This window comes from Pagrus pagrus, assembly GCF_965226575.1.
Source record: "Pagrus pagrus genome assembly, chromosome: 21".
NCBI lineage: Eukaryota > Metazoa > Chordata > Actinopteri > Spariformes > Sparidae > Pagrus > Pagrus pagrus.
The window spans coordinates 4,859,432-4,882,967 of record NC_140208.1 but is presented as its reverse complement, the minus strand read 5'-3'; the positions used below and the strand labels follow the sequence as shown (position 1 = coordinate 4,882,967).

At 43.3% G+C, this 23,536-nt stretch overlaps 1 protein-coding gene across 4 annotated transcripts in view; it reads left to right on the top strand.

The window, feature by feature from the left end:
- Positions 1 to 23,536, top strand: part of thrab (thyroid hormone receptor alpha b) — a 151,426-nt gene that overhangs the window by 109,126 nt on the left and 18,764 nt on the right. For 2 of the 4 annotated variants that reach the window (XM_084343034.1, XM_084343033.1), the window contains 5 exons: positions 1,381 to 1,774; positions 14,882 to 14,943; positions 19,936 to 20,036; positions 20,659 to 20,806; positions 20,986 to 21,191. In XM_084343034.1, coding sequence (XP_084199160.1) covers positions 1,719 to 1,774; positions 14,882 to 14,943; positions 19,936 to 20,036; positions 20,659 to 20,806; positions 20,986 to 21,191 — 573 coding nt within the window. In that variant the 5' untranslated portion in view covers positions 1,381 to 1,718. Of the gene's footprint in view, positions 1 to 1,380; positions 1,775 to 9,712; positions 9,826 to 14,881; positions 14,944 to 19,935; positions 20,037 to 20,658; positions 20,807 to 20,985; positions 21,192 to 23,536 lie in introns of those variants that run through there. The other 2 variants (XM_084343035.1, XM_084343036.1) reach the window with 2 other exon arrangements.

Below are 23,536 nucleotides of genomic sequence, written 5' to 3'. Positions count from 1 at the left end.
AAAACAGTTGCAGAGTACATTAGTCGATAAAGTCGTGTTGTCAAATATATAGAAAAATACTGTTCTGGATATTTGGACCTGTTCAGTACTCATTTTCCACAGTATCTATGCTGATGCCAGCTGTGCTTTCTCGCTCTCTCTTCCCAGCGACTGCGAGTTGCCACACACACCGCTCCACATGTTCCCGCCTCCTCCCGCTGCTCCTAAATTACCTTTAATGCTCTAAACACACAGTACACACACCTTGTTCTATTTATCTTTACATAAACATTTCATGCCCTCATTATTGTGTCATTTTTTCCCCGTGGTATCGAACATGGTATTGATTATCGAGGTTAGAAATTCTTCCAGGTCCTTAAATGCTGCTTTTCTTTGTCATTTATGAGAGCAAATGAAGCATCTTTGGGTTTTGGACTGTTGATTGGACAAAAGAATCAGTTTGTAGACATAACTTTGGACTCCAGAACATTTATTTATCGATCATGAATTAAACCTTAATCGCGGCCCTACATCCCACTGGGAATTGTTTTCCAACTAAAAACATGTGACATGCACGGAGGCTGGCTCAGCGAGAGACAGAAAAGAGAAATTCTTTGTAGGCACACACCAAGTTAAGACTGGATACGGTGGCCTGTAAGGTCAGAGGGGGGGAACTGTCACCGCCGACTGCTGCTGCTAAAACTGGATGTTTCCTGGAAGCCTGTTTACAGAATGTCACCTCTTATGCAGGGTTAAGTAGCATTAGGATGTGCAGCTGAATCTGCGTGAAAGACTGTGTGTGTGTGTGTGTGAGTAGTCAGAGGGTCCTGATCCATTAGCCCCTGCCTCCCTCCTCTGTTGTCCAAGGAAGGCTTTATTCTTTCCTCCGCTAATCCCCGGCTCAATGCCTTTCTAATCCGCAACAGTGGGATACGGGGCATGAGAATGTCCTTAGACATGACTGATATTATTATTGCTTTTACTGCTAATAGAGAGATTACTGGCTGCATTGAAAACAACCTTCCTCTGCAGGAAAATGAGCGCTTTGTCACCTACAAGGATACGTGTTGTAGAAGGAGGAGAGCCAACAAGAGACGCCATCAGACTGTATCACAAAGATAAAAGCAAGATCTGTACCAAACTCATGTATACTGCAGTTAGACTGCCTTAGAAAGATGCACCTCACTCAGAGGAAGTGTGTTCGCTGGTGTGAATACAGTGCAAGGAAGAACAACGTGCAAAGGGTTTTTTTTTTCTTGCTGACAAGATATCGATGAATGCAAGTAACAATTGTTTTCATCAGTAATTGACCTCCCGGAGCCCACCGACTGACTGCTGATGATCGAATGCTTTGAGCTCTAGAGACGGTGTCATCTAACTGTGTCCTTTGTTCTCTTCCAGGCTGGATCACACTCCACCCTCCGCACCCCTGAGACTGACACCCACCTCCAGCCTCCGCCCCCCCCCCCAGCGTCTGCAGATTTACCTCAACGGGACACCTCCGACATCTTCCTCATCTCGCAGCGTCACACCGAGCCGCACCGCATCGACCTCACAGGGCGTCAAGTCCTTCTGGAGACCTCACACCTCCCCACCCCACTTCCTCCCAAATGCTCAGGGACGGGGCCCTGTCATGTTTCACTGACTGAACCCTCCCGACCGGCGAATGACAAGTGTGCATCCGAGGGTGGGGCTTGCCTCAGTCTCTCATGATTGGCTGCTGGATGGAATTAAGGTGAATGGAACTCGTTCCCAAGGAGCAGGACCCTAACCCATCAGAGGGAGAAGAGAAACGGTGAGTGTGACGCTGATCTCAGTCTGTTTTTTGCGGACAGATTCTGTCTTTACGGCCTTTAATCAGCTCCTCCTTTAGGTTGTCTCTCCTGACGTAAACACATCTCTGAAATGAAGCAGACATGTCCTCTCTGCTGTGTGTAATGCTGTTATATATGCACGAGGTTCTCTGAGGACATCCAAGAGGAAATCTTTATTTTTTCAAGTCTCTCCTTTATCATCTAAATCTTTCTCATGGTGCTCTGTTTTCACATCTCTGGGCCGTTTTGTCTGAACAACGTAACCCCTTTCCCCCCCGCCGCCGCCGCTCTCTTCCTCTCGTCTGAATTGTTTTTCAGAGAGCTGAGCCTATAGCTACATCTGACCCCGACGCTCCTCCTCCCTCTGTTCATGTCTTGAGGAGCAGAGCCAGTCAGACCGGCCCGAACGCAAACAAACACGGCACTGTCTAAGCTCCTTCTCATTAATGAAAACATAATATTAGCGGAATGGAGCCGTGCAGCTCTCGAAGTGCCGTCGCTGGAGGAAGGGCGCCCTCTGGGTAAAAGACGGATTATCAGTCGGTATCAGTCAGCTTTGGCTGCGAGGAAGGGCTTCAGTTAGACAAGAAAACAGAACGTAAAATCGTTAAGTTTGTCTCTGTTTGAGAGGATACGGGTCGGGTGTTTGTGTTTTCAGAAAATAAGTGTAGAAAGGTCACAGCAGCTTCTGTTTAATCACATCAGCTTTATTCATCATGCAAATAACTTTTAGTGGAAGTAAACATTTTACAAAAAGCTTATTTACATTGCTATAAATAAATATTCCTCTTGCTAATACAATAATTGAAACATTAAGTGTTCATTCTGGCTTTAAAATAAATGTTGTAGCAGCTATTTTTTCTGTGTAAAAGCAAAGCACTTATGTTTTATGTAAGATGTGCCCAAACGTTTCATCACGGTCGCCCTCAACAGACTTTACTGAACCGTTCCTGATTTTGCTGCTTGGTTTTTTAAATTGATTTTAAAGGTCCAGTTTGGAAGAAAGTTGATTGTTGAGTCTCATTCCCAACTCGTCATATACTGACCCTACTGACACCGTGCTCCCCAGGACATCAACTACTGGGTTGACATATCCGGCCGGCCACCAACCCAAAGCACCAGCATTTAACGAGCTGGGAATGAGACTCAAAAATGAATAAAGATTGGACCTTATATGTTTTTTACGTAAAATATATAAATAATATTAACATATAACTTATAAATCGAACCTTATGCTGGCCTGCAACACAAACAAACGCTCTGAGCCCTCTTTGGCAGCCCTGGTTAGAGACATATAGTACATACTGCTTTCTTGGCAGTAAGAGGATAGGAGCTGCACGTGAAGGCAACAATAGACACACGGCATTAATGTCATGTGTTTGAATTGGACTCCTGAACTTAATGACACTTAAATATGTTCTTAGAAACCTACTTATTTAAAGCTATAGGAATCAATCTGTCGCTGTTACACGTCAACAACTTAAGTTTTGCACTGTGGAGGTAAAGCACAGTGTGGGGTTAGCTCAGGTGGCTGAGGGACCTTGAATATTTCGTGGGCGTGTTGCAATCCCGTCAGAATGAATTTACGCGATAATGAGGTATGTTATTATTACCATGTGGAGTGACTAGCAAGGCCGCCTAGAATGCAGCATCAGATTCTCCCTCCGCGCTGTCTCCATGTGCTCGCGTTAAGAGAGTCAATCCGGCGGAGCCTGCATAGATTCCTCAGCTAACATGAACACCTGTCAGGAGATTAACAGCTCTGCTGCCCGGGACAGGCACAGTTGCTACGGTCATGGATGTAGGAGCCCGTACGCCAGCCTATCCGTTTCACTTGACATGTCGGGGGGTGGGTATTCTATATATCTCTGCTTGTGTTTGAACACCTGTACAGAGCGCTGGCTGCAGCACTTTGCACCTCACAGATAATTTAAAACACAAGGAATGAAGGAATGAAGCTCTCGGGGCTTCAGACTGAAGCATCAATATCAGTGATGTGTTCTGGATGACAGTGGATTTTATTCATTCTCTCACAGCCTCTCCCCTCTACATGTTGACAGCCTGTTGTTTTGAGCCTGCTCGGCCTCTTTGAAGCGGTGCTATGGTTACCAACGTGCAGACGGAGAAAGGAACACCTGTACCTATGGATTGAACAATGTTTGATATGTGGTCAAGACATTTTCGGCTTTTTTTTAACATAAATATGAAAGATTCTCTCATCAAAATTTAGTTTAGTTTGACCCACTTTTTTGAGGTTTCTGTGCTGCTCAAACCAAGAGAACTGATGGCGTTCTTCGTGAGTTTGCTTTCACATATTTGCCTCATTAAAATGCATAAATTGTTGTGCGCTTTGTCACGCCGGATTCAGTTCAAACGTAGATGTGCAGTCGCGGCTTGCGTCACTCGCACTAACATATCATCGCAGCTGATGCAAGGCTGCTTGCACCGTGTTGCATTAACAGCGACGAAGGCTGGCGCGTGGTTCGCTGCATCCAGGAATCTTTGTTGTCGATGCGCTTCAAGAGGCCTGTTTTCATCCACTGATCTGAGAGCCTCCAGTCAACACGAGAGCGGTGAAGATCACAGTGCTGGGTTTCTTTTTGGGGCGGCGGTGCATGCGGTGCTGTCAAGATAAACTCAGAGACAATAAGTGATTTAATAACGTGTCATTACTGCTGGTTTGCGTCCCACGCCGGTCTTCTAACCTGTTAGACTGGGTGTCGCTGCTCGGTAGGACTGCATGTTCACCGCAGGTATGAGCTGCTTCGCTCAGCTGTGAATAGCAGGAGACGTCTGATAGTAACTCCTTGTGGTATCTGTCTCACATTCAAACCTGTCTGTGCATCCAGAGAGAGGAAGATCAACCTCAGGCTGCCACTAATCATTGTTTTCATTTTTGATTAGTCTAACAATCATCTCTCATCTTCAGGACGTCAAATAGCCACATTTTGGGTTGATAAAGCGTCTCTAGCAGCAACAAAGTGAGAAAATAAGACAATCCAGGCTGAGGGCTGCAGGGTCTCTGCAGATACGAGACACTAACACGTCTTTTCTCCCCATCCCAGTCTCCCTCTCTGTCTGTTTACGTCTTCTTACATATTTTATGTTGTTTCGTCTCGCTGCATCTGCCGTGCATGATGTGCAGTGACAGATTGAAATCAGTCTTGTGATGTTGGGAGGTGGCGTGCAATGACGCAAAATAAAAATTATCAATAATTCCCTTCAAATGCAGTAAAACTAAAGTAATAGGCCTGTTTTGAAAATGTGAGGAGGAGAAAGTTCAGATATTTGTGTTAACATGTGGGGAGGAGAAGTAAAAAGTTGTCTGGAAAAATAAATACACAAGTACAGATACCTGAAAAATGAACTTAAGTACAGTAACTAAGTATTTGTACTTTGTTAGTTCCCACCTCTGATGGTGGGCACGTTCCACTCTTAAGGAAAATATCAGCAAGGCGAAGAACAAGAGCATCGCAGCAACTTAATTATTTCTTTCCTAATCACTTTAACAGTCACGTTTAATACATTAATTTATGCTGCAAAAAGAAGTAATCGTTATGAACAGAAGTGTATAATTATGTAAAATCTGTATGTTTTACAACTTTATTTATAGATTTCCCACAATAAAAGATTCCAGAAAACTTAAAGAAATATGTTCTTATGACACCGATATTAGCCCTCCAACCCACCCAGGTGACCTCCATCAGGGTTTATGTGTCAGAGAAGCACCCCAAGAATATACATGCATCCAAAGATAATAGTAGAGAAATACAAATAATTGAAATAAGAGAATAAACTAAACAAATGCAGCAGCAAAACAATAAGCAGAATGAATAAAATGTCTATAAACACAAATTAAAACGTGACTATAACCGAAACAAACCTGAATTATAACAATCACACTAATCCGTCTAATTTTACAGGCAATCTGAGAAATGAATTACAGCTGCACCTCCTGCAGTCACAGGCAGAACCTCTCAAACATGTGTTTCCCTTCATCAGAGATAAACTGTCATCATGAGAAATAAATGATGATCAGGCTTTGTTATATTTCTCCTCCAATCCACTTATTATTTTCGAAACAGTATAAAATATTTGCATCTTGACACATTTGGGAGAAAATACGATCCTTTTTCCGAACCGTGTACACACCTAAAATGTGTTATTACTTTGTTTTCTTTACCTCCTGTGACATAAACATCGAGCCTCCCTGTTTTGCTCCCCACTGACTGTAACATCCACCACAGCTCATGTGTCCCTGTTGGTCAGATTCCCCCCCCGCCCGCCATGCTACAGCGCAGGCCGCCTGTAGTAAACAAGCCTTTCCTTCCCTTACATACATGATGACAGGATGTCCTGCCGTGCCCCTGTTGAAGGCATTGTTAATTGCTCTGTTGCTATGGATTTTGTGACTTGTTACATCACCGCTTCTTTGTCCGCGTGGGAATTGAATTATACTAAGTCGGGCTTTGAAACTCAGGTTGAATAGAGAGGGAGTTACTGTTCATAACCGGTTATTTCTGACAGGTGATGAAGGCGTTTCGTTGAGTTGACAGTTGCTCCAGCAGTATATGGGTGCGTCTTCATAGTATGTGTTCAATGTATACACACTGTACACCTGCTGAACTCAATAACCTGAGCGAATACCTTTCTTATTAATAGACTAGTTTTGTTGACTGAAAGCTGATCATTGCTGCGTCTGTGGGGGGGTAAGACTGTGTGTTATGTGAGATATGTGAGTTGTGTTTTTGGAGATGACTCTTACACATTTTGGGATCTTAACCTCAGGCCAACCTGCCCTCAGATCACTGCGACCTTCGTCACCATGGTGATGTAAAGTATTCAACCCAAAAATTCAACTTTCCAGTACCGTGAGAGGGAAGCAGCCTCGTACTGACAGGAGTTTGTGTATGTGTGTGTGTGTGTCAGTCAGCGTGCACCTCGGCTAATCACAGTAATTGACCGAAACAGCTGTCAGTTTCATTGTTGTCCTGCAGGAATCGCGACAGCAGTGGCAACATTTACTGGAAACTGTTAGTTTTCAAGGCAAAGAAGGAAAGAAAAGCTGATTTCTGCCTTTTGGAAAAGTGCCAAGTGCATTTGTGTCAATTTTAGGTGACACATTTTAGCTATTCCAGGTGAATACCAGGTCTCCTGACAACAATAAGGCTCAGGCACAGCACCTAAGAGGAAGATCTTAAATCTTTATTTATATCATATATCATACAATGTACAACATGTTGACACTGGTAGTCTGCATTTAACCCCTCCTGAGGGAGCAGTGGGCGGCCGGCGTACAGCACCCGGGGACCAGTGCCTCGGTCGAGGGGCCATATGAATGTAAAATCAATGTGGAGAGCAGCAAAAATAACTGACTTCTCCCAGATCTAACAGTTGTAGTCGGTCCCAAGTGCACTTCTTGAATAAGTTTCATTTGGGTTCATCTGCTTTAGCTTTTTACAATTTTCTGTACACCGATATGATAATGATAACGGTCCACAGTGATGCATAATTTAGAGCCCAACACAGACTGGATTATTGGATTTTTGGGGCCGACGCTGATGCAGATATCAGAGAGCAAAAGACCTCGATGTTCTTTATATATGGAAAATATGCATAAACACACATTTTTTTGAGTGTGTGATCCCTCAAATGTGATTATCAAACATTTGTGACAAACATATGTAATGGAAGCCGGATATTTTAGTATGTAGGATAAGTATTTTCTCTTCATAAAGACCGGATGTTGCAGTTAAGAGTAGCAGCATCTTGGGGGGGGGGAGTGACTTGACTTAATGACTTAAGGGTTGGGAGGGTTACTAATTACCGTTTAAAAATATAATTGGTTGGTTGAAGTGTTGTCATGTGTGTGCACACGTGATAGTTATAGTTAGTATATCACTCTCTATGTTAACGATCGTAGTCCTCAGCGGTGGAAATAGTTCAGGAAAGTATAGATTATAATTTACAGACTCACAACACATTAAATTCACATACGAGTTGTGAAATAAAAGCAGCTAATCACAGGCTTACTGCACTGATTTAGTCTGCAAAGTCTTTATTTAAGTTCTATAGTACAGCGTGTACCGAGCTATATGCATGTGAGGATTTAGCTCCATGTTTATTATTGGTTATGTGTGGTTTGCTGTACACTTGTGTATTTGGACTGAGGGAGTTGTCTTGCTTTCACTCAGTGGCATGCTATATATCCCCCGCCAGCACAGCCTGTAATTTAGACAGTGGCGGGACACACGAGGGAACAAAGTGTCCATTAGCTGGATGTATAGGACGAGACAGTCTCAGCTATAGGACTGTAGCATGCACACTGAACAATAGGCCACTGTGGTCCATTAAACATCGGACAGGGGGCCTCATTCAGACGCTGTTATGGATATAAATCTCTTAACTATTCTGAGTGTCTTTGGATTGTTCTGGCTGTTCAAGGAGCACGAGCTTCAAAGCAGGTGCTTCTTAGCCCTCCATTATTGACGCAAAGGGTCCATTCAGACAATTAACAATAATCATTTTTTTTCTCACTCAGTAACGTCTTCAGATCGCTTCTTTTGTCCAACCAACAGTCCAAAACCAAAAGTCTCGACCCTTACTATTATAAACGACAAAGAAAAGAAGCAAAGCCTCACAGAAGAAGCCAAAACCAGCAAATGTTTGACATTTTTGTTTGAAAAAAAAAACGACTGATCGATCGTGGTGGTAATGTGGTGGTACCCCAGCTCCCTCGAGTGGCACAGTAAAGAGAAATCCAATGAAATGAAATGAAAAGAAGTTAATTTAAAAGTATGTAATGATAGCAAAATACTGAAGAATTTTAAATTAAAGTACTTAAACTGGAAAATGTAGTATATTATCGTGGCTCCAGGTGGGAACAAGGTGAGCCTAATATTTTTGTGAGGTGATACACGGCGTAAAAAGTTTGAGTAAATGGGGATTAATTGACTGATCGTTGCAGCTGTTCTTACCTCTGACCCGGGACATCACCGGCCGACTCTCCCAGGACAACTCACCTCCATGTACCTTTTTTTTTTTCTACAGTAGTTGAATTAAAGGTCCGATTGTAAAAATTCCCAACTCATCAAATACTGATGCTTTGGGATGTTGGGAATGAGACTCAAAATCAACTTTCTTACAAACTGGACCTTTAAATTCAATTTATTTGTTGTGTCTTTATTTTTATTTTCCTCTCTCCTGTCCTCTTCTTTCTTTCTTTCTTTCTTTCTTAAATATATATATATATATCTTCAGAAGCACTACAGCGGTGTAGTGCTGAATCTCCATGTAACTTTGTATCGATATTTTTGATATTTAACACGAATAGGTTTAAAAACTACTGTTCTGTGTCCGTGTAACTTTCAGACCTTAGTCAATCAGAGCCATTTTTGCTGTTTGCCTAAATTCAGTCTATGTTTTGCCCCTTCATGCCAACCTGCCACCTGTGTTGTGTCTTGTCTGACTTGTTTTGCATCATCACGCTTGATAAAGAATAATCATGTTGAAACATATAGACTAACGCCAACGTAATCCTTTAAGTGCATCGAACTCAGGGTAATTATCTCTAGGAACACACAGTTCTGCTTTGTTTTGCAATCATGCGTGCTGCAGCTGTCGTGAAAAACCTACGCTGTTCTTAAAATAGAGCTCTCAGCTACCTGACAGCCTCGGTAATTACCTGTTCAACACACCCCTGCAGTTGCTGTCAAAAGTCACAGGTGGAGACACTGGCTGTCTTCCAATCAGAGGGGACTGGGTGGTACTACAGTGCCAGCAGAGCAAGAAAAGTCCCACAGATTGCAGAAGTGGGAGGGAGGGAGAGGCAGCATGCATTTGAGTGGGTCAGCAGGCTAAAGATAGCACAACTGGTAGAGACATCAGGGTTTAAGAGAGTGAGAAACACAGATAGACGGAGTCCATGCGTGAGAGCTGTGTAGCGAAAAGTCAGGTACATCTGCAACTTGAACTCGAAGTGCTCCTCCGCCATGCATATTTTACAGTCCCACTGCGTCATCAGGTCAGCACTGTAAGTCTTTATCATGTCATCTCTTTTGGCTCGTGTCGTCGAGTCTTCTGTTCTCTGCTTGTTTTGGGACTGTGTGCATTTATTGTGCAACAATGTGTACATGCTGTACGAGCGGCTGTCGAGGCCGTAGAAATCAAACTGTTGCTCTCGCACGTCAACTAAAAGCTTTACACGCTCTTGTGCTTGACTGTGTTTGTGAGTGTGAGCGTGTGCGCTGCAAGGAAAGTACAGTGTGCACGTTCTCTGCGGGGTTGGCTCAGGTTGCTGAGAGGCACAGTGTGAGGGACTTTGCATATTTAAAGCTGTGTTGCAATCCCGTTGGAGTTTTTAACAGTTGGAAATTGAAAAAGCGCTCCGTGGTATGCCTGTCGTCAAGCCTCGACCTGTAAAAACTTGCATTCCATCAAAAAATATTCAATCATGTTTGTTGTTTTTATTCACCAACCGACACACTCACTGTCTGCAACCACGGCTGTGTGACATTTGTTGAAGTCCGGCCAGGCTGCCTGCTTCTTTGCAAATCAAATTTCCCTTTAGTTTGTTTGTTAACATATTTGTTTAGAGTTGTTTCCCTGAAGCGATGATGTTAGACAAGAAGTTAAGTTGTTTGAGTTGCTGTCTGCTGCAGTACATCTGAGCAGATGTGGGAACTTTCACACTGAACTGTGTCTGTTCTTGTTTCTGTGCCTGTGTTTTTGTTTTGTTGTCCTTTTGCTTCTTATGGCCACTTGACACCGTTTCTCTCACCCTTTCCACTGAGCGCTCTTAGAGCAGTGAAAATCACTTCTGAAGCTCCGCCAAGGGTGCTAAGCCCTTTCGTTTTTTTTAGCTGCAAGGCTGCTAATATTTTCAATAATGCTATTTTTGGATTGATTGGACTGTAATGGAGGGTTAGAGCTGGAGCTTATTCAGGGAGCCATCATATTCAGTGTCGCTCTGTCATTATCGCTGTGCCAATTCTCTGGTTGTTGTTTTGTATCAGATGTGTGGTTGAAAGCAGAAAGCTGTGCAGCTCAGCTGTGGGAAAATAAAGCTTAACATGTGGCAGGCTGTGGTGTCTTAGGTTATGAGGGGACCAGTTGTCAGGATGCAAGATCTCGGTGCAGAGATGCAGAGAAGGCGTAGTTGTCATTTGATTGACAGAGACCTGAATAAATCTGTTTTTATCCAGTTCGCCTATATTTCCATCTCCAAACAACCTGCCGCCACTTGGGAGGAGTGAACTGTCACATAGCTGACAGTTTGATGGCTGTCGCCCTCAGCAGCTGTATGGAGTGATGTGGATGTTTACATTCGAGCGGCAGTGAAAAAGTCAACCTCGTCTTCCCACTGCAGCGTTAATTGGTTTTTCTCAGCCTACATACGTAACTTTTGCCCAAAAGACATGTTCAGAAGGTTCAACATGCGACTAACCTGACGCACCAGATGTTTTGTTACGCAGAACCACGCGGGAAGTCGTCCTTTAAAAGCTGTGCTCTTTCGAAAAAATACTTGGCTGGTGATTGAACGAACCATCTGTCCGTTTCCATCAATCACGGACTATCTTCAACCAGTTCAACAGTAGGAGAGCGCTAACAGAGGCGTCATGAGCGAGAAGACAAAGCACTTGAAGTCCGTCACGCCAGGGATTATATGGTACATATCGAGAGAAGAGCGAAAGCATCTTTTCCATCTATAAAAGAAAAAAAGCCTTCAGTGCTTTTCTTTTCTGCTCTTTCAATGAACTAAACTCTCCAGTTCTGATATAACCGATGATATAGCAGCTGAGCTAACGTCTTCAGGAGCCGCCATTGTTGTTTTCAAACACACAGTTGCTTCTCCTGCTGGTCGTCACATCCAAACCACACCTGCAGCTGCCAGTAGTTCCTCAAAGGTCACAGACTGGTTCAACCGCTGTCTGTTCGGCGACAAGCCCAGAGAGCTTGAAGCCTGGCTCCATGGATTCGCAAGACCACAAGATCGTGATCCAGCGTTCCACACATACTAATTGTGCAACCTTTGCTGCTGTTTTATGTACAGTGTCTTCACAGGTGAGCATCCTCAACAGTGGTCTTGTCGGATATCCTCCGTTCTCCTTCAACATCACAGCATGAAAAGAGCATTTCTAATAAGATGCTACATGCACCCGGTAGGCTATTTAGGAGATTATTTAATGCCCTGTTAAGCCATGTGATATGCTCTGAAAAGGGCAAAGGGAACCATCAGTGAAAACAATGCTGTGATTGAAGTCAAGGTAAAAATGTGAAAGGCAGATCGAGTTGGCATTTAAGCTCAATTACAGCAACTCCTGAGCTCCTCCTATATGATGTGTCTGAGGGGCAAAAACATGATTTGCTGACTGGTGTGAAATATAAAAAACATGCTTGATTATAAGAGCGGTGAGAAAATGTTGCCTGTGAAAAGCTTTTGATCACATCGTGAAGGAACAGAAGAGCAGCTTGGCATAAACATCTCCTTAGATCATGTCTGTGCATGCAGGCCAATAACAGAATAACAGAGAGGTTTCCCTGACATATGGAAATGATAAACAGAGTGGAGGTAAAGAGCGCCTCATCACAAAACTGAGGTCATGTGGACCCCGCCAAGTACATACTGTTTACTTCAGGATTTAAAGAAATATTTAAAAAGTGTAGGAAAAACATGCATCCCAGTTTCATACTACATATTCTCAAGTAGCAGAATATGATCAGAGATATAGAGAGGGAGTTTATTCCAGCGTGCACGTACAACAGAAATGGATAAATTGATCTTCAGCCGCATACACGACTAAACAAAATGACAAGGAGTGGCGTGACGGCAGACAACAACCGAGCGCCTGATGTCGAGGAGAATTTCAGAGGCGGTTTCTCTATCTGGAAGGAGATTTTACACATATTTTATTTGAGTTTATACATCTCGTATGTGGTTTATTTGTTGATTCCGGCGGCTCCTGTGGATAAAAGCGGTGTGAGCTCCTCCACCTCCAGTCGAACCATCTAGCTGGCACGTGCACTTATTTTGGAAGCAAGTGAAAGAAAGCTGCAGCATATTTTTATTTAGCTGTTTGCAGGATGCATAGCGATGAGGTAATGCATCTGTTAACAATAACTTTATGGAAATAGCCCGATGGTCCTCTCATTGATGCTAATGTAGGTCATATAGAGACTGTTTTACGAGCAGTTAAAAGTTCTTCATAGTACGTTTAAATGTCTTGTGTTTGTATTTATTCAGCATCTTTAATGCACATGAACATTTTTATGCATCAGTTGCTTGTGAAAGTATACAAAGTATGTCAAAAGTATACAGTCATTCATTCAAACCTTTATCTAATCCTCAAAAAATACAGTCTTTACCTTCTGGCATTGTTATAAATTCTGCAGTCGGGTCAGAGCTTTAGCCTAAAATCGCTAATAACCGTCTATCCATAGACTTTAGATCCAGACAGAGAAGAAATAAAACATTAATGAGGCAGAGGGTGTAACACCAGGCCTCGTTCCTCCACATAATAACAAACATGCTGTAATACAACTCCATCGCTGTGCAAATGTAACCTTTAGGCCTGCGTGGTGCATCCTAACAGAGCCGGACCTTGTTTTATTTGCGGTGCTAATGGAGTCCAGCTCCCTGTCCTGGAGCTCGTGTTAAAGGAGCCTGGTGTGGGAGGAGAGCTGGAGGCCATCGGGAGAGTCTGAGAGCAGAGAGCTCGACTCCTGGGAATGCTGAACACATCCAACGCTGACAAGAAGCACTCTCTCCCGCACTCTCCCTTCAGAAATGTTTTCTCCCCCTCTACTTAACTCGCTCTCCATCCTCCATCTCTGCGCTTTCATAATTCCCCTCAGAGCAGCCAGTTCCCATCTGTGCTTTTCATGCCTTTCACATGTGTCAGTGAGGGTGCAGGTGTGTTTCTGCTCCTCGAGCGTGCGTGTTGCTCTGCGTGATGCATATTATTGATGCGGGCTTTGAGTTTCGTCTCTTATTGTGTGCCTTTCCCACGTGTACTCTAATAATTGGAGTTGTTTTGGGGGGATTAATTGTATTCCCCACAAAATTGTTTTCCGACTGTTTGGATTCAGTTTGGGAGAACCCTCGAGAACGGAGCTTATTCTGTCAAGTGGACCATTTGTTGCCACAAATACCCCCTTCTGCTTTGACACAGGGCTTGTGATAAAGCGTTTACTTGTTGGTCTAAAGAGCTAAATTAGTTCTCTGTTAGAAATTAAACTGGCAGTAAGTCATGCTCCTGTTTTTCTTTAACCTAATTAGAGTAGCAGATTGTTAGCTGGTACAGGGATCCAGGATGATGGAGGGAAGAGACAAATACAGAAAAGTTTCTGGAAGTCTGGACGTTTCTTTTTTCAAGGGCTTATTTATGACACTGTCTGAGCTGTACAGACACTTTCTATGTTCTCCTCAATATTTGGTTTATTGTTGCATGTTCTAACTCCATCAGACACCATTTATACCTGGTATAAACGTTTGTTTTTTATTGGATATTCAGACAGCGGAACGGCATCTGGTCAATTCTCAAAATAAAACAACCTGTGCAGACTACAGCACAAAAAAAGTTGGAAATATTAAAAATAAACTCACTTTAAACAGACAAATAACACATCGATTTAACTAGGTAGTAGGGTCATTTTTCTTCATAAGCTTACACACAGTCAGACATCTTTTTGCAACCAGTGGAGTCGGCCCCTGCTGGCCATGAGCCAGAATGCAGAATAAGGCCACTTCAGTGTTGCCTTCATGGACTGGCTGCCTGGGCGTCTCTGTATTTTCTGTTCTTTCCAGAGGAAGCATTCGTCCGTAGCCCTTTTCCTGGGCAGTCTGAGATTGCAGGAGGAGGTGGAATCAGATGACCTTTTAACTTGTTGAGCAATTTTTCCTCCTTTTCACATGTGGCCAGACTGTGCAGACTGCTTTCACACCTGGCTCAGATGTGATCACATTGCAGGCCCAGAACAATTCCAGATGTGATCCGTCCAATCCAGTTTGGATTGTAATATATCCTGATACAGAAAATGCACCGTTACTTATTTCTCTTTTCTTTTTCTCCCTCTCGTTTCTCTCTCAGGTGGCTCAATGGCCCGAAAAGGAAGAGGAAGAACAGCCAATGTTCGGTGAAGAGCATGACTGGTGAGTACCTGATGCGGGGTGTTTTTGGTGGAGATAGACGCTCTAAAGCAGATCTGAAGTGGCAGCTTGGAAACAAACCTGAATTTTTAAGTCTCTTCAGAATACACACCTCTCCTTCAGAGAATAAAAGCCAGTCAGTCTGAAAATCACTTCTCCGGCATTTGGTTTCAGCTATGTTTGACACATATTTGAATTCTTCTTAGAAAAGGAAAATGGTTGCTGTCAGTCTCAGCGCAGTGAATGCAGGCAGCTGAGTGACTGCACAGAAGCTCAGGGTACATTATTCATCGCTGCCTTGTGCACATTACGCTTTCGATTTGTCACCTCCAAAGAGAAAAAAATAAAACATCTTGGCAACTGTCATCAATAAACGAAAGCCTTCTGCTCCGTCTGCCTTTCTTGTCGGACGTAGAACGTTGTCTGAGTGACAGCTCCAAATCCCCCCGAGCTCAAAGGAGCGAGTGAAGAAGGGGAGAGGGAGATATTGAATGAGATTGGGTGGGAGGCACACCGACATAAAAATCTGATTGTACAGGATGGCTGATTTGGCATTTATAAAATATATCTTCCAGGCCAGTGCTCGTCACGTTTTTCCCTCCCAGCAGGCTTCTTGCCTGCCGCTCTGCATCACTGCTGGAATCTTGTACCATATTCGAGCCGCCATGGTCCATTTGAGCCGGGAAAGTATGACAGCGTGTCTGTCTGAGGGGCATGGTTGGCTTAGATCAAATTACATGCACTGTAATGATGTCAGCGTTGTCCTGTGGGAGCGTGGGCCCTCAAACAGACTGTGGACTCTTCAGTGGGCCTTCAGGACCACTGAAGAGGAATAAATGGAATAAATGTTCTTAAAGTAAACTAAAACATCTCTTTTTTTTTTTTTTCTCTTTGGCGGCACCTGTGGCGATAAGCAGAGATTACAGGTACGCTTACAGCACTCATCAACCTTGTTTCCAGGTAGCAGGTAGCTGATTTTTCTGCAAAATGCTCTCATAAATTCACAGCACCAGACGGCAGATGGACAGATTAAGCAGCACATTAACAAAATAAAGCATTTAGCAGCTCAGCAGCCAGGTACTTTCTTTGAGGAGTGAGTGATGACGACAAACAGAGATGGAAAAAAAAGTGAATATTGGATTTACATTCGTCTGGTGGCCAGAAAAATGACTTTAGATGAATCCAGTTAATTAATTAGACAACAGCAGGCTTACTGATTGATAACACGTTAGCTTAAACACGTTTGTGCGGTGACAACCTGTCAAAACAATCAATTAATCAGTTATTTTTAACTTTTTTCTACTTTATATTGTGTAAGGATTTGTACTTAAGATGTAAACTGTAAATAAATGATAAATTCCATCACTTTAGGTCTTTTGTTCAGACAAAATGAGCAGTTTGAAAGTAGAACAGAACAGTAAGTTGATTTATAGGACAAACTATAGATCAGTCGAAAATAGAAAACAAGCATAAGTTGCAGCCCTGCTGTATTTTCACTGCAGTAGCGGGAACGATAGGTTTAGCATAACAGCTGTAGTTTCAGTTTCTCGTCTCCTGATATCCTCATTGTTTACAGTCTCAAATGTCACCTCGCTGTGCTGTTGTCATGTCAGGACCTCTGAGAAACAATCCTGAGACTCCTTCAGGGACCTGATTCATACTGTACCAACTCGATCCGCACGCTTTCATAGAAACCCAAATGGCAGATGTTGTCTTGGGAAACTTGCGAAGACAAAATATTTATCTTGAGTCAGCCACACTAGAAAAATCTCCTTCCCTTTCCTTTCCTGGGTTTTTGTTGGTGGACGTATTGCAGGGCCCGCTGTGGGAGGGGCGTGCAGCCGGAGCCAGAGAGCTGCAGCAGTATTGATTTTGGGCTTGGCTTCCAAACACAGCCACAGCAGGCTGGCTCTGGGATCCGGCTGCCGCTGCTGCTGCTGCTAGCCCTGCCAGCGCACCGGAGCTGACATTTTTCCTATATGATCGTTGTCTGATGTCCTCGGTATCTTCCCTTCGTCCTGTTTCTCCTCTTCCTCCTACTCCCCCCTTTCACACCTCCTCTCCTCCCGCCTCCTCCCTCATTTAGTCTGTATTATTTTCTTATTGTCTTTGGCCTCAGTGTTTTTCATTTTCCCTCTCTGAAGGATCGACTTTCGCTTTTTGACTTTTCTCTTTTTTCTCTACTTGTAATTTGCAAATGCACTTGTGCGCTTCCTTCACTGTTTTCACTTGAGTGCTTTGCTTTTTTTCCCTCCTCGGTCAAAATTCATATTTTGACACTGAATGGATTTTTCTTATCAACAGAAAATGCTCGAGCTCTTCAGCGGTTTATAAAAAATCAATTTGGCCAGAATGTCACATGTGCCCCCTCCTCGCCCGCTCTCGTCTCCTGCTCCTCGTCTTTTCCCTCTCTTTCCCACCATCCTCTTCTTGCCCTCCCCTTCCTCTAAAATCTGCAACAAAGCCAAAAGGCAGAGCCCAACTGACACTGCCAGTCACAGCTCTCACCACGCCTTGGTGTACACACACACACACACACACACACACACACACACGGACACACAAGCATATGTGTCATGTGAGCGTCATAGACATGTACTGTACTGTATGTACAGAGTGCAAAGATCTACCAGTGGCTCTTTGTGTGTGTGTGTGTGTGTGTGTGTGTGTGTGTGTGTGTGTGTGTGTGAGTGTGTGTGTGTGTGTGTGTGTGTGTTTATTTGCGACTTGAAGTGTACCATCTCCTCCCCCTCCCACTTTGGGAGCTATATATCATACGCAATGGCTGGAAATCTGCTATTTCCTGTGTCTCTGTGCTCCCTCCCTCGCTCTGACTGGTGTTGCAGGCCGTATGGAAAAAGAACAAAGTGTCCTATTCCCTAGTTTAAAGCAGAGGAAAGGCTGCAGAGAGAGGACGCAGAGTACAGAGAGAGAGCAGTCCACGTATTGTAAATTTAGCTTGTGGACGTTTACGTAACCTATGCGCCGTATACTGTTTGTGCAACAAGTTCTCTTTTAGCAGGATTATATTGTAATAACATTAAAGAAACCAATCTGTAACGTTGTGACCTCAATGATTTGAGTCACGTTTGCATATGCGACCGCAGAGAATGAGTAAATATTTACATAGCTTATGTTATGGCCGGGAAACATCGAACACTTACTACTGACAAGTGTTAGTTGCTCTATTAAAAGAGTTGACAATCAATTAGAGAGTAATTAGACAGACTTCCTCTGTCAGAGTGGACATTTGGATCTTATACTCTACTTCATAAAGGGACAGTAAAGGGAGAGAAGCAGTAGCAGTGGTAGATACCGACTTTTAAAGGTGCCCTGTGGAGTTTTCTTGTAAACCAAAAAAAACCCCCCAAAAAGTCCTGTTAACATTAAGTGTTTCTCAGCAAAAACAAATTGTTTGTATCCTTGAAGGCTTTACAAATACGTTGAATGGATTTTCCTCCTCATAAAACACTCCCAAACCCGATTTTTCGAATACTTTAAAACAGGCATGTTTACATTCAGTTTTGCTGCCAGTCGCCTTCTTCTTCACTGCTTCTTTGCTGGTGCGTTTGCTGCATTTCTTGGCGCATTACCGCCACCGACTGGCGATTAGAGGAATAGTGTGTCAGCCGAGGCCACGGAGAGTCAGAGCAACAAAGCCCAACCTGAACTCGACAGGTTCGAACCTGACGTGATTACAGACATGCACAGTGTAGATGAGGCATTGTTTTATATACATAGATATAAAATTTAAAAGATTTACATATATTTGATATCTATTGTTATGCACTTATCAACAAATAGCCTCTGTGTTGCGTTCAAAGCGTGTCATGTAAACAACAAACCCCAGCACTCAACAGGACATACAGTATAGCCCTAACATAACTTATTATCACTTATTTTACACTTTATTTCGTTATTTTTACACTATATTTTTACTAGAAGAACTTGAAAGCACCATGTCAATCAACATGACCTAACCCGACCTAAACCCGGACATCATTTTCTATATTTTTGTCGGGTATCCATACTCTGAGCGTGCCCTCGTGCACCTGCGCTCTTCTCCTGGATCTCGTTATCCCGTTATAGGAAGTATTGATTTTGTTGCCCTGCAGGCCAGATGTTGCTGTATTGTTGCTGGGCTAGCTGTGGAGGACTGTGAGCCAACTGTTTAATGTTAATGTCAATGTTCAGGCGAGACAGGAACACAGCTGCTCCAAATGTGGTGCTGCTTTCCAGCTCACTATATATGCTCTTACTGCTACTTTCCCATTGTTTGGCTTTAATATATAAATCCTTCCTTAGGCTGCTTCCTTCTCACCTGTGTATGTATAGGAACCAAAATCAATATCGCCTGCGTTCTTACATTATTCTACAGGCGTTATTCCCCAGAGTCGGACAGGAAATCTGTAACATAAAATAAAAAAAAGCTTTCAAAGATGCTGCACCTTCCTCCTAGAATAATCTGCACAGAGTCCTGCAACAGTCAGAGCTGGTTGCTATGGAGGACTTTAAGTCAGCTGCTCTGAAAATTGTTCCTGTGTACATATAATAACTGTTTTCTCTTGTGGTTGACCTTGTTTTGCTCACTCGTATACACGCACGCATTTTTTTGCAATAATCGGCCAAATTTGGTTTTCAAACACTTGTGACACAGATGATTCAGTCACTCCTGAAAAAGAGAAATATAAGAACGTATATATACTCCAGAATAATCAAACATGGCCTGTTATGAATTGTAGCAGACACTGAAAATGAAAAGACTCCAGCTTGCGGTGTTTTCCAGGAAAGGGAAAGTGGATGGCTGCAGTTACGGGTTTCCCCGGTTTGGGTGACTCAGCAGAAATGGTTTCGGTCTCTGAGCCTGCTGCTGTGGTGATGAGTAGAAAATAATGTGTGTGTGCGTGTGTGTGTGTGTGTGTGTGTGTTGGGGGAAAAACAGCCCGAACAAACACATTGTTCTGTCTAACTTTCGTCTCTGCTTCTTTCTCTCAGGGTACATACCCAGCTACCTCGAAAAGGATGAGCCATGTGTGGTGTGTGGTGACAAGGCCACAGGCTACCACTACCGCTGCATTACCTGCGAGGGCTGCAAGGTACACACACACACACACACACGCACCACAACCGAGGAGTTTCAGAAGACACACCAGATTTATAACCCACATAAAATCTGTCAGAAAACCTGAAATGAGGCTTATGAGGTCACCTGCTTCTACACACACGCTGCTACATATCTGAGACACACACACACACACACACACTCTGAAACACTCACTTATATCTGCACAAACACATGAAAGAGCCACAGTAAGATGATGTATTGACATGTTTGTCTTACACCTGTCAGTCTGTCACGTCGGCGCTCAGCCTCGTATCGTTTGTCTTCCTGCTTCTCTTCCTTCTGTTCCTGTTTGTTCGTCGGTGACATGTGATATCTGACGCACCACCGGAGAGGCATTGATGTATTTGACGAACGACTGACTGGCCGCCATTTAACAACATCAAAATCATGCTAATCATTTCATTATCAATCATAATCAACATTGCAGATATTTCTTCACGCTGCAAAACAATTGAAGATTATTTCATGTATTTGAATTAACTTCTTGTCCTACACGGTTCCAGTACTTGGATGTTATGTATTAATAGGTATTCCTCTCCTTTGTCAACAAACCATCCGTCCGCTGATCTCTCCCCTGACTGTGTGTCCACCAGGGTTTCTTCCGTAGGACCATTCAAAAGAACCTCCACCCCGCCTACTCCTGTAAGTACGATGGCTGCTGCATCATCGACAAGATTACCCGCAACCAGTGTCAGCTCTGCCGCTTCAAGAAGTGCATTGCAGTGGGCATGGCCATGGACTGTGAGTGCTGCACCTATTACACACAGACAAAGAGAACGTACATTACTTCGCCTTCAGGCGTAGCTGCGGCGCTAAGTCTCGCTTATCGCTTCTTTATCACTCTGGAGAAAAGTTGCAGACTTTTGGCAACACGTAAACTAATTTCCTTCCTCTTTTTTTCCTCCTCCTCCTCCTCCCAGTGGTGCTGGACGACTCGAAGCGGGTGGCTAAACGGCGGCTAATTGAGGAGAACAGGGAGCGACGCAAGAAGGAGGAAATGGTGAAAACTCTCCAAACCCGTCCAGAGCCCACCGGGGATGAGTGGGAGGTGATCCACCTGGTGACGGAGGCCCACCGACACACCAATGCTCAGGGCGCCCAGTGGAAACAGAAGCGCAAATTCCTGGTAAGAGGAAATAGATGAAGTGACAGTTACCCGCCAAACTGTCAGCAGGTTTACAGAAAACAGTCTGTATTCAGATTTTAAAGGCTGATTATGGGTTTTTTTTTTGTCTTATTTTCATAGCTCAGGGTTATTATAGTTAATTGCTTGGAACACATCACTACAACAAAGCCTGACAGGGCAAAAAGAGGATCAGACAGGCCGTAAACAAGACAACCTCTTTTTTTTTATGTCAAATATGAAACAGGAAAATGTGAAAATGAGAAATGTCACAATGCATTAATCCCTCCTTGTTTGAGAAAGCTGTTTGTGCACTCAACTATGGCAATTATGTGTTTACCACACACGTTTTCTACCTTTCCGTCTCCCTTTAAGTTGGGCTTATCTGCAGGTTTGTTCTAAAATCTGTCTGATCGTCTCACCGCTCAAGTTTCTTGCCCTGTCTGTTTTTTGTGAATCAACGTCAGCGCTCCTAGAGCTCATCTTTTAATCTGGGGTATACAATGTTATCATACCTGATAGAAACACTGGCACATGACATATTGCATCATGCAAAAGCACTAAACAAAGAGACAGTAGAACCAATTTGATATGAACAAAGCCTCAGAGGTTGAAAGTATTGATTTACAACAAAAGTAGTCATTATCTGCTCATTATCACGCTGATGGAAAGTCAAGTATAGCTTCACCTACAATTTCCTCACCCTAATCTAAAGTGTTCCCCCGAATACATGTTTTATGAAGTTTATGTTCATTCAACAGCAGGAGCGATTTGTTTAAGCGCTCCGGACGGGATGAGTGTGCGAAACAAACAAACAAACAAACAAACAGCCACAGGGGTAATATCAAACTGTAAATTGTGTAGTGCAGCTTTAGTGACATCGGGACAATATGGATTATTTCCTCACACAAACACGGGGGCTAAAATCAGAAATGATAGTGTTTCATTTTATCCTCACATGGCCGCCTGTCAGAGCTGCTCTTTATGACTTTATCACTCTGCGTTCCCTGCTGTCTGTTTCTGTTCCCGTCTCTCTCTGCCTGCGTCTTTATTCCTCAGTTCTCTCCAGCGTTCGGAGGGTTTTATTCATCCTAATCCTTCTGTGCTCTTAACCAGACCTAATTCCCTTCATAGTTTTCATTCACACCTCGACTCTCTTTTCTTTTTTTTTTTGGCTTTAATCTCTTTCCCGTCTTCATTTCTTTTGTTTCCTCTCCCACTGTCCCTCGGCGTCTACCCTTACTTTCACCTCTGTTTTTTTTTTGTTTTCTGTGAGCACCCCTCCTTATCTCTGCCAGCGCAAATCCTCAGTCATGAGCGCTCATCTGCAAGTTTGGCAGGGATGCTGGCAGTTCGAGTTTCTCCCTCTCAAACTAAAGCTGAGCGATTGCGCAGCGGGAAGACTGCACAACTGCTCGGATTTATCCTGGACAGCCCTGTCAGGGTGTCCCCGCCTGGTATCAGTCTTTCCCCCTGTCTCACTCACAAACGCAGACAGATGCTGACCTCATGTTTTGGCCGAGGATTATCTGAGGTGCTTACCCAGTTTTAAGCACTCGTTTACAGTTTCACAGCAGCTTTAGGGCCGGAGCTCATGGCCAAATCTAGGGGCTTCATTTAAAAAAGGAGGGATCTGTGAGGTGTTGCTGGGCAGGGTTGGGTCAGATTACTTTTGAATTGTAGTCGATTACATGCCAGTTTTTGTCATTAGTAATGTAATCCATTGAATAACAAAAGATGTTAACTAATCTGAATACTGATTACTTTGAATTAAAACTTCAGGCAACCACAAAAAGTTTATTTTTTGTCTCTTTAAACGGATAAAAAAAATGCATTTTGCAAGTTTAATTATATTGTAGGTTTCAAACAGAAGGCAATTTAAATGGTTTTACAGGCGGATAGCAATACATCACAATTAAGACATGTTAGCACTGTAATGAGCATCATTAGCAAACGGTTTGTTTTACAGATGTGAACAGGGCTTTAACTGCGTCAGGCTCGAGTTGGTATTTCAGACATAAAAAAACGCCCAGGCTCGGTTGTTACTCCCTTTATTAAGAAGAACATCATTTAAGAAAACATAAAAGCACTAAAACAGTCAAAACAACAACAATATAACACAAATCTAATCACCCTCACAAAACAGTGCTGGCACAAACAGCAGGTGTACTGTTTATATTTGACAACATGTGATATGCTGGTTGCCATCATTTAAAAACATAGTAAACAAATGTTATAAAGTCACTGATTTCTCGCAGTCTGATTACATAATCCCAATCACACGCTGTCAGGTACAGCCCGACCCGGTCGGCGGGTGTTAAGAAGAAGAAGTTTAAGACTTTCCTTCA